This window comes from Rattus norvegicus, chromosome 8 (assembly GCF_036323735.1).
Source record: "Rattus norvegicus strain BN/NHsdMcwi chromosome 8, GRCr8, whole genome shotgun sequence".
In the NCBI taxonomy this organism is placed as follows: domain Eukaryota; kingdom Metazoa; phylum Chordata; class Mammalia; order Rodentia; family Muridae; genus Rattus; species Rattus norvegicus.
Genome location: NC_086026.1, coordinates 24,723,507 through 24,735,110, shown reverse-complemented (window position 1 = coordinate 24,735,110; position 11,604 = coordinate 24,723,507). Strand labels below are relative to the sequence as shown.

At 36.5% G+C, this 11,604-nt stretch overlaps 1 protein-coding gene across 2 annotated transcripts; it reads left to right on the top strand.

Annotated features, from left to right (window-relative positions):
* Window positions 1-718: 718 nt before the first annotated feature.
* On the top strand, window positions 719-11,226 carry Or1m1 (olfactory receptor family 1 subfamily M member 1). 2 transcript variants are annotated; one of them, XM_063265337.1, is made up of 2 exons: window positions 719-882; window positions 9,876-11,226. In XM_063265337.1, exons 1-2 carry the CDS (start codon window positions 851-853, stop codon window positions 10,825-10,827), a joined length of 984 nt encoding a protein of 327 aa, XP_063121407.1. In that variant the 5' UTR covers window positions 719-850; the 3' UTR covers window positions 10,828-11,226. The 2 variants fall into 2 exon arrangements, with proteins under 2 accessions (XP_063121407.1, NP_001000516.1); NM_001000516.1 differs by lacking the exon at window positions 719-882 and having other exon boundaries at window positions 9,886-10,827.
* The last annotated feature ends 378 nt before the right edge of the window (window positions 11,227-11,604 follow it).

The following is an 11,604-nucleotide window of genomic DNA, read 5'->3' as shown; positions in this document are numbered from 1 at the left end:
TAAACTTTGTTAGGTAGCAAATTTAAATGTGGTGTGAAAGGGGCCTGGGACTGGGAATAGGTAGGGAGGATCCTGACCAAAAACTAGAAATGTGATGAAAGCAACAGAGGACAGACTAGTTACAACACAGGATATATGATAGAATCACCTGGTAAATTCTGGAGAAGAGTTTGAGATTTCTTGCTGCTTGCACTTGTTCCAAGCAGTGCAGAATGGACTAGTGAGTGACGGTATGTTGGGAAAGTAGTGGCAGAAATCTAGAGGTTGGCTGAAGAACAGGTGATGGTAGTCAGACTAGCCCCAGGCACTGCATGTGCAACATGGGATTATGTTTGTGGATTGTAGATAAGAAGTGGATTGGGTGGTACAGGAGACTACACATAGGTCCACTAGGAATACGCTGGAATAGAGCACAGGAAATGTACCTGAGTGGGGTAACTACAAGCAGACCAGGAGTGACCTGTCAGTAAAATATTTTTACTGAAGAGAAAATGCAGAATTTACCACTTTCTAATCTTTTACCTCCTGGAGACTTATATAGTCCATGTGGACTTTTTATAACTATGTTCCAGCCCCATAGGAACTTGAACTGTTCAAGGAACCAAAATGAAATTGGACAATTTGCCTAACAAGAAATCTTGGGAATTAACTTCTTAATGAAACTGTAAATATTCCCTCAGTTATTATAATTTATCCTGTACCTTGGCTTCATTTGTAATTTGGGCCAGAAGGATACCTACATGTACACTCTGTAGCATTCTTCTGGCCCAAAGAAGACTTTCCAAGAAGCAAAACTGACTTCATTTACCTTCAGAAAGGAACAAACTCGGTTTGTATAAAGAATGCCTGAATGATGGTGTCCCCAAGGAGAAAAACAACCAAGTAAGTAACAGGGGTCTTTGGGGGAGAGGATAAAGGGAGATGAAGCCATCTGCAGACAGCATTGATGAGAAATAGTATTTATGGTGTCATAAAATATTGACTCACTTTTACCAAGTTTAAATCATTGCTTATAGAACTATGACTTTTTTGATATTTAATCAATCATTTATCCAGAAAGTTGTGTTTGTGTATGTGTGTGCTCATATGTGCACCCATGCCATGGAATGAGTGTGGCAGTATTTGTAGAATACTGGGTTTTGGTTCTTTACGTCCCCTTTGCAAGATCGTACCTATCTCTCTTATTGTTTCTGCCACTGAGCTTAGTACCCAACTCTGAGTGACACAGGTGGAGATCCTAATCACTTCTTCATTGATCTTCCCTCTTGCCAAAAAAATGGAAGGATTCTCAGGATTTTTCTGTCAATAGAATTTGAGTTATTCTCCTGTTGATTCTTTGAAAACCCCTGGAGACTGTAAGTATCTCTTCTAGAATCCTTTAAGTTGAGGATAGTCAGAAAACTCATTGGAAAAGATCTTTGCTACCAAGCCTGACAAACTATCCCTAAAATCTATAGAGTAGAAGGAAAGAACCAATTCCTCCAAGCCACCCTCTGACATCTTCACCCACACCATGCCATATATTTACACACACACACACACACACACACACACACACACACACACACACACACACACACAACGGAAAGAAATATTTGTAATCTTGTAGAATTTAAGAGCCCTTACACAAAGTCCAATGATCCAGATGGAATTAGAACATTGCTTCCTTGAGAGTAAATATACTTCTTGAGACAACTAAAGAGTATACTTGAGTCCTCCCATTTCTGAGGTTGTTCCCTGAGCTCTACGAGAATATGGCCTGGGAGAGAGGATAGGCCAATGCTTAGGTGACTTATAAAGAAGTTACAGGAAATCAGTTAATTACATCAGTTACTAATTGTGTCAAATGATATTCTTTAGTCCTTCCTGGTATGTAAAATATTCCATCTTTTTCTGTTGAATATTACTAAAATGTGGTGTGTTTTCCAATGTCTTACTGTAGCATAAACTATGTGCAAAGATATTACTATGCATACTCATAATACTTTGATCATATTCATACACTGTGTTATTTTTTCTTATCCTCTGCTTATCTTCTTCCTCTTCCCCACATCTCTAATAGTGTGCCTTATACTTTTTTATTCATTTGGACAACATTATAAGTAAAAACAAGGCATCTTCCAGGACCCTAATTATTTCAGTTAATTTTACAATCACCAATTCCATCCCTTTCCTTCAATAATAGCTTTGCAATTCCTTCTTATGAGTATAACTTGTTTTCATATGCAGATTTTGTTCTTTACACATACATTCATTAATGAGTATCTAAGCTAACTCAACATTGCTGTTAGAAATAGAATAATAATAGACATGGACAGGCAGTTATTGCTGTATGTATTCATATATGATATATGCCCAGAAGTGGTATAACCTATATTATGTTGAAATTTCATTTTCCACTTTGTGCCTCCATATGGATATCACAATTGTTGCAATAACTTACATCTCAATCAACAATATTTAAGACTTACTTTCCTGCACAAGATATTAATAGCAATTTATTAAAAACAAATTAATTAATAATATCAAAACATAGAATAATAAAATATCTTTGATCCTTTTGTGGTGTCTAATGCCTTGGCAAGGTGAGGCAAGAAGATTATTGTAAAGACAGCTTACAATGTGAGACCCTGTCTCTCCACCACTATCATCACCCTCAAAGAAGAAAAGAAAGGAAAGAATGTTGGCATGGGAATTCTGTAGGAGAAAAACTGAAAACATAGGAGTAAGGGGTCAAATGATTCCAGCACAAGAAACCATAAGAAAATATTATGTTATAACTCACTGAAAAAGCTATGAGCCTTTGACTATGGAAAACATACTATGAGAACCAAGCTTGTACTCTTAAATATCTCTAAGAGGTTTTCTATATCCTACTCCTTCTTTAAGTCTTAATCATCTGACCTTTAAAAGGTGAACAATAGGGGATAGGTAAATGACTAAATAGATAAAGGGCTTACTTTGCAAGCATAAAAACCCTGATTCATATTCTTGGCACACATGTAAGCCAAACATGGCTGTTCATGCTTGTAACCCCAGAACTGAGGGAGGTGAATATTGGGGCTTTGTTGAAATATAAAGTTCAGTGAAAGAATCTGTCTCAAAAAATGTTTTGGAGGAACTATTGAGTCATACATTGTCATTGTCAACTTCTGACTTATAAACAAACATGCAGACATGCATGCACGTGCACACACACATACACTACGCACAGACGCATGGATAAAAATAACCTAGTCACAACTCACAACTCCCATATACTATTTAACATATATGCAATGTGTTAGTTACAATAGCTATCATGTTGGAATTTTATTAGATGTTATAGCATATACAAGTTCTTAGAAGCTGTGCTAGGGATGAGTAGAATGAGTGGAATTTGGCCTATTTGACCAAACAATTTTAATAAGTTTGTAGGGAAACGTATTAAATGGAAGCATATATTTACCAAATACCTAAATTTTCCTAAATATTTATTTTACTGTTGTGGGGATCTACTTTAATATGAGAGAGAAGGAAGATGGTAAAGAAAAAACAAAACAGTCCATGCCATTTTCATTACACCACCAAGGAGGCCAGCTACTCTATGGCAGACACAGAATCAGGAGGCAAGCTATAGGGAAGAGTGAAAAAGGCCAAAAAACAATACAAACTGTACTGGAGTTCTGGCCAACAACAGAGTCAGAAAAAAAGAAAAAAGCCACACTTTTCTGAGTGAGACCTAGAAAGGTTGATCGATACAATGGAACCTTACCCTGGCTTAAAAAGACAGTGCTATGGAGCAGGAATTCTGTGAAGAAAAGGCAAACTATCTCATCAAATATCTAACCTTCTATATCTTTTAGAATGACTTAAAAATTGAATCCACCTTCCCAGGGTTGGCACTGACTTTCTAAAGTGTTGTTCTTTATTCAGGTCACTGACCTATGAAATAGGTATTAGGTCTTCACCTCAGCCAGAGATTTTATTCTCTTGACCAAAAGCAAACTGTCTTCTCTAACTGTGCTGTGACTTTACTGTTCCTATGACATTTTATTTCCTAGCAAAATATTGTCCACAAAAATTTAAAAATTCAGAGTCCTCATTCCAAGTGTTTTGAGTACAAGGTCTGTGTATTTTCAAGTTATTCCAATCAGTAAGCCCAAAGTTTGATACAAGTCAATCACCAATACTTTTCCTGGTGTGCATAAAGGAATATAAATGAGGTTGTGGAGAAGCGCATTCAACTGTTTTCAGGTTGGGACAGGGAGAAGAAAATAGATGTCTATGTACTACTTTAAAGGGTATAAATTCAAAACTAATAGGACACTTTATTTAAGATAGTTGTGTAACCAGAAACTTGAGTCCTTAGTTACACTGTATGATAATAAAATTAGAAAATGACAAAATTAAATGGATTACTCACAGTGTAACCCAACTAAGAAGACAAATAATTGTAATTTTCTCTCCCCAACTCCTTCTATGGCATGAGTATCAATATCAAGTGCTTTCCTCGACCTTTTGTCATATTTTATTAGTTCTTCAAAATGTTCATATTAGTGTGTTTTGATCATATTCATCACCCTTCCCCAACTTCTCCCAGATCCATTCCACCTTTCTTTCCTATGTCACTTTGAGTTCTCTTAGATTTTTCAACCCAATGTAAAGTTCTGTTACCCACATAAATGTGTGACAATCCATTAAAGCTTGTTCAAACTTACATTGGCAACTCCCTTAAAGAAGTTGATTATCCCTCTCCCAAGAGCTATAAATTTTCAGTACCTCCTTATCTAATATAAATGGAGTTATGTGCCCAACTCTCCTGTCATGCTAGAATGAAGAAAAAGGAAATTCTTTGATAAACTGATAGAGCTACAAACAATCACTTTTAGTGGGTGAAATAGCATGGACCCAGAAAGACAAACATCACATGTTTTCTCTGAATCTTCAGATAATGTGTCTTATTTAGAATAAGCATAGTCATCAGGAAATTAGGAAGGAGCTTGATCAGGGGCTTTTGAGGAAGGAGAGTAAAAGGTGATATGAAGGGGCAAATAGGAATAATGGAGCAGGAAGCTTTATTTATTCTTTTGAAACAGAGTCTCTCACTGAATCTAGAACTCACTGATTCAGCTAGGCTAACCACCCAGTGAGTTCAAGGAAGCCTCTTTTCTCTGCAGTCCCAACAGCAAGATTACATATGGTTAGCACATAAAAACTTTTATTTGAGTACTGGGTGTTCAAATTCAGGCCCTCATTTTGCACGGCAAATATTTTATCAGCTGAGCTTTCTTAGCAATTCCATAATTTATAGGAAACCTATAAAAATATAGAAATATAAAGTTACATAAAACATAACATGATGATTTACAGTTTGAAACATATTGAGAAGACCTCTCACAGGTAGGGTAGGAGTAGTTATTCATACTCAGCTTTTCTTCCCTATCTCTGTTCCTTACTATGAAGATACTTGTGACTGCTGGTTATGCTGTATCTGCTGCCAGTATAGTGGTTATTTCCAATTTGAAATTTGATGAAAACCACAGCAAGCATTCCATTTTGAAGGTTCTATACACTTTACAGGATGGTCTCGGATAAGTCTAAGTCCCCACCTTTTGACCAAGCAGAGTTCTTCATTTGCAGGCTCATTCTTTTCATACATATACCTCAGAAAAGTTTGGAAGTTGTTTGATGTTTGTTTTCCATGTTTTTCTGGCCCTAAAAAATACTCAGACATTTATGAATCAATTGGAAATACAGACTGTAATTTTAGAATAAACTTTGAAAAGGAATCTATGGATAAAGATACCAGCTCCTATCGTAGTTATTACACTATTTGCCTATAAACCCTGAAATGGTATGCAAATTAAAACAAAGCATATAATATTATTAGAGTATCATATATCTTCTACTATGTTCTCTCAAACATCATGGGACAGAATTATTAATAACAAACAAAAGAGGAGAGTTTGCTGTGACACCTGGTGTTAGAGCAATTGCCTAATATGAAAAGTGGAATGGGACATTAAGAGGGTGCAAACATGTTCATGGAGACAGGGGGCAGGGAGGAGGTATGGGATGTGGAACAGTCAGAGGGTGGAGAGAATGGAAAATGGAGAGGCAGGCTTATGAAGTAGAGGCAAAAGAGAGTAAAAGAAAGCAAAGGGGAAGAGAAAGGATAGAGGAATGAGAAGCAGGAAAAAAGAAAACAGAGGAAGACAGAAAAGGAAAGGAAAGGAAAGGAAAGGAAAGGAAAGGAAAGGAAAGGAAAGGAAAGGAAAGGAAAGGGGAAGAGGGGAAGGGAAGAGAAGGAAGTCCAAAGGCTTGGAAATAAGCAAAGTTTAGGTAATATGAGATTCCCAAGAACAGAACCACATACTTAATACAAATCTAACAGGGCAGTCATTATAACAGTCTGAGTATGAGACCAGATCCATTTTATTGATTGTAGGTAGTAGCCTCATATGGAATCCCTTGCTGCCAAATTCCACCCAGCTCAGCTGCCAACAATCAAAATGAAATCTAAAACTTGACTCTTAGAGCATATAGCTCTTAATCTCCTAAACCTAATTCGAGTTTGTTCCTTTGTGAAATTCTGAAACATATTATAGTCCCATCTTATCTCTTCTCATTCCTTATGCATGTTTCATTTCTTCTTCATGCTATTTTTCTACACAAATGTATTAATCCAGCAGACTCTAGTGTGTGCCAGAAAAGAGACAGGGAGAAAAGCAAGAGAGGGCATGCTCATATTTCAATTGTAATGGTCGGAGATGTATGTAGCAAAATACTTTCTGGTAGAGAAATGGTGATTGCCATGTTAGTGAAATAAGCAAGTGTAAGAAACACACATCAAACATTTCTCTCTTACATGTGAAATTTATTTATTTATTTATTTACTTACTTACTTACTTATTTACTTACTTACTGATTTACTTACCTACTTACTTACTAGAACCAAGTCTCACTGTGTAGCATTGTCTGGTCCGGAACTCATTATATAAATAAGGCTCAAATCATTGATTGTCAAGCACAGAGATTCTCCTGCAATATCCTCCCAAGTGCTCAAATTAAAGATGCTCATCATGGATGGCATCATATTGGTGAATCTACGAACACAGGATCTATTTTATCAAGAACCGAGTACATCCCTTTGCTGACTTACCCTGGTGGGATTCAAATCTTATTATTTCTGTATTTCTCTGATGTATTTGGAAATTAGACATCTGTTACCTCTATTTTAATCATGTACATTTAATGTAGAAAATATAAAATACTCAATGTAGCTATGAGAACATCCCTCTTTTAATCTCTAAATGTGCTTCTTACATATCATTGTATCAGAGTTTTATTTTTATTATATGTATTTATTCCCATACTCTATGTTGTTTAAGCTTTTCTCACATATGTGTGAAAGGCAAAGGACAACTTATGGAGTCGGTTCTGTCCTTTCTCTATCTGGGATCTAGAGATCTCAAGTCAGCAGGCTCGTGACTAAACACCTTCTTCATTCAGCCATCTCATCAGGATATGTTTTATTTTTTATTAGAAACATACTTGTGGGATTTAATGTGATATTTACATAAATATGAACATTCATGGGGTTGGGGATTTAGCTCAGTGGTAGAGCACTTGCCTAGCAAGTGCTTGGCCCTGGGTTCGGTCCCCAGCTCTGAAAAAAGAAAGAAAGAAAAAAGAAAAGAAAAAATATATATACATACAATTTTTGTTGATCAAATCTATTCATCATTCTGTTACCCTGACTACTCTCTCCCTGTAACTTTCCTATCCCTAATCTTATCTTGATTTTTTCATGTTATCTTAATTTTAGTTTTGACATATGAGAGAAAATACAGTATATTTGTCTTTCTGTATCTACCTAGCTTAATCAACTTAAAATATCTTCCAATGCCATCAATTTTGCTGCAGATTAAAAGATATGATTCTTTTTATAGCCAATTATTTCTCTATATTTTTCTTTTCATTCATCTAACAGACACCTTGGCTATCACCATTAATGCTGCAATAAATTTGGTCATAAAGATGGCACCTCTGTGTTCTTCCTTCCTTTTCTCCAGGAAAAAGTGGTGTTTACCAAAGGGACATAGCTGGATACTTTTAATAAGGGTTTTACACACACACACACACACACACACACACACACACACACACACACACACACACTCCATGTTGGAGAAGCTTTGCTCACATAAGTGTGAAAGGCAGAGGAAAACTTATTGAAGTTGCTTCTGTCCTTTCTCTATCTTGGTTCTGGAAATGTCAAGGCATACATACAGACATACATACAGATAGATAGATAGATAGATAGATAGATAGATAGATAGATAGATAGATAGTGGTTCTTGAATTCTTGATTCCCCATACCCTTATCTTCAAAGTGCTGCAATTATGTGTACCATTTCTCCTTGTTTTTGTCTGTCATTTTCTTTTTTGTTTAATAATAGCCAATCTTTTCATTTTCATCATTTTTAATTCTTTTATCTCATTATTTGTTTTACATTTACTTTTTTGTTTAGAGAGAACATGCACATAACAGCACATGTGTGGATGTTAGAGGACAACATGAAGCAGTCCACTCTGTCCTTTTACCGTGTAGGACTCGAGGATCAAATTCAGATAATCAGATGTGATAGCAAGCACCTTTACCCAGCAAGGCAACTCAACAGCCTTTTTAAAAAAATTTTACCAGTATACATTTATTTTAAAGTAATTAGTTTTGCATCAACAGTTTTACTCAAACATATTTTACACTTTTTAAAAACTACATAGTCAGTGTAAGATAATAATTTAATATAGTTTTGATTTGCTAATGGTTTTGAGCATTTTTCTTGTATTTATTTGCTGCTTTATAAGTTAATCCACCTTCATAATATGCATTCTACTAGTATTTCTAAGTATTTGCAATTCTACATTTATTTATAATACTTGACCTACAAAGATACTTCTTGTTAATCATTAGTTTTGATATCACTCATTTTTGGATTTCACCATTTCATCCCTTACTACTTCTTCCTTCAAAGCCTTTGACTGGAGTGTGGAAATATGGCTCAGTGGGAAGAACACTTGCTGTGAAAGCAAGAGAACAGGAATTCATTTTCCCAGTTCTCACATAAAAGCTGGGTATGAGTGCAAGTTCCTGTAACACTAGATTTTTGAGAGTAGAGACAGGAAAATCCTGGGATCACACTGCTAGGCCAACTTAGATGAAATGGGAAAATTCAGAATCAGTAAGAAACTCTGTCTCAACAAACAAAAAATAAAGGGTGGAGAAGAGAGCAATAGAGGAATGCATTCAGTGTCTTCCATTGTCTGCCACAATCCTGAACACACCACAAGCATGCATATACCTTGAAACCATGCATACATACACATAATTAATAAAAAAAGTAACCTTTCCAATTTCTCTCCATGGTGTTCCCACCCATAAAATTATATACAGACAAGTAACAGTATGGTCTTAGTAAATTTTTCTTAAATATTTAGGACTATATATTTGATAATATGTGTAGCAACAATCAAGAAAAAAGAAGCCAGATGTCCTGAATCTAAGAGAGAGTGGAGATGGTTAGGAAAATTAATGGGTGGGCTTTAAGAAAGGGATGAGAAAGTGAAAAATATTGTAGCAGTATTTTACGTTCGAAACCAAAAAAAAGAGTAAAATGAGAAAGTAAATCCATGAATTATTAATTTTCTCAATATTTGTGTGAAATGGAAGATTCTGAATTTAAACTTTGAAGAGTAAGGTAAGAGAAACACTAAGCAAAAACTCAAGATACTGTAATTAGCTCAGAAAAGAACTGGGTAGTTAGTCTGTTTTACCCTCCAAAGCTATGTTTCTACTGTTCCTTAACTTCTACTTTTAATACTTTCAAAAGAGTTAAACACATGGAACCACAAAACCAAACCAGTGCATCTGAATTCATCCTCTTGGGACTTTCAGAAAAGCCAGAACATGAGCCTGTCCTCTTTTCTCTGTTCCTCTGCATGTATGTTATCACAGTCGTGGGCAACTTGTTGATCATCCTTGCCATCAGCTCTGACTCTCACCTCCACACTCCTATGTATTTCTTCCTGGCCAATCTCTCCTTGGTTGATTTCTGTTTGGCTACCAATACTATTCCCAAGATGCTGGTAAATATTCAAATCAGGAACAAGTCTATCTCCTATCCTTGTTGTCTGACCCAGATGTACTTTTTCCATTTTTTTGGCATCATGGACAGTGTCTTAATAGCTGTGATGGCTTATGACAGATTTGTGGCCATTTGTCACCCATTACATTATTCTACTATCATGAGTCCACGGCTGTGTGGACTGCTGGTTGGTGGTCCATGGGTGTATTCCTGTTTCATCTCCCTCACTCATATCCTCCTCATGGCTCGTCTGGTATTCTGTGCAAAAAATGAGCTCCCCCACTACTTCTGTGATCTCACCCCACTTCTCCGACTTTCATGCACAGACACAACAGTAAACAAGATCTTTGTGCTCATTGTGGCTGGAATGGTAATAGCCACACCTTTTGTCTGTATTCTGGCCTCCTATGCTCGAATCATTGTGGCCATCATGAAGGTCCCCTCTGCAGGTGGTAGAAAGAAAGCATTTTCTACCTGTAGCTCGCACCTCTCTGTAGTAGCCCTTTTCTATGGGACCACCATTGGAGTCTATCTGTGTCCCTCCTCTGTCCGCACAGCTGTGAAGGAGAAGGCTTCTGCAGTGATGTACACAGCAGTCACCCCCATGCTGAACCCCTTTATCTATAGCTTGAGGAACAGAGACCTGAAGGGAGCCCTGAAGAAGATCATTAACCGAAAAATCAGCACATCCTCCTGATCATCAATCAAAACATTGTGGAATTTCATGATAGCAGAATCTAAGGATCTGAGTTCTTCAACTAAGTTGAAATTTCTTGCAAGGAAAGAGTAACTACTTTAAATTACGAATTACAGAAACCCAAGTGGCAATGTATATGGGCCTTTTAACCATTGTCTCACTCTAGTTGTTTTTTATTGCCAGTTTGGCAGAGCCTGGGATCTCCTGGAAAGAGGGACTCTCAACTGGAATGTTGCCTAAGTCCCCAATTGGTTTGGGGGCATGGTGTGTAGAATTAACTTAATTGCTAATTGATGTAAGAAAGTCCAGCCCATGATTCCTGGTACCAGCCATAAGCCTGTGATCCAGGGCTGTGTAAAGAAGCTAGCTAAACACAATAAAAATGAGGCTTCCAGCAAGCCAATAGGGTCCTTTGATGTTTTTACTTCAAGTTCCTGTGGAGTTTCTTCTTTGGAGTCCTTTCAAGCTTTTCTATATCCTTTAATCCACATTAGTTCTTTTCCTCCACTAAGGATGTTTAGTAAAAGTGTTTACTCACAGCAAGAGCAAAGGTAATTAGAAGATTCTCCAAATATGGCATCTGATAAATAATTCTATGTCTCACATTGTCCTCACAGAAAAATAAGGCTAACATTACATTTTGGATTTTCTCTATTTCAATATCCTTTTAACAAATCCAAAATGCAATCATGTGTTGCTTAACAATAATATCTTCTGAGAAATGTTTCATCTGATGATTTTGGCATTTTAGAAATATTATATTGCTTTCCCCATAAT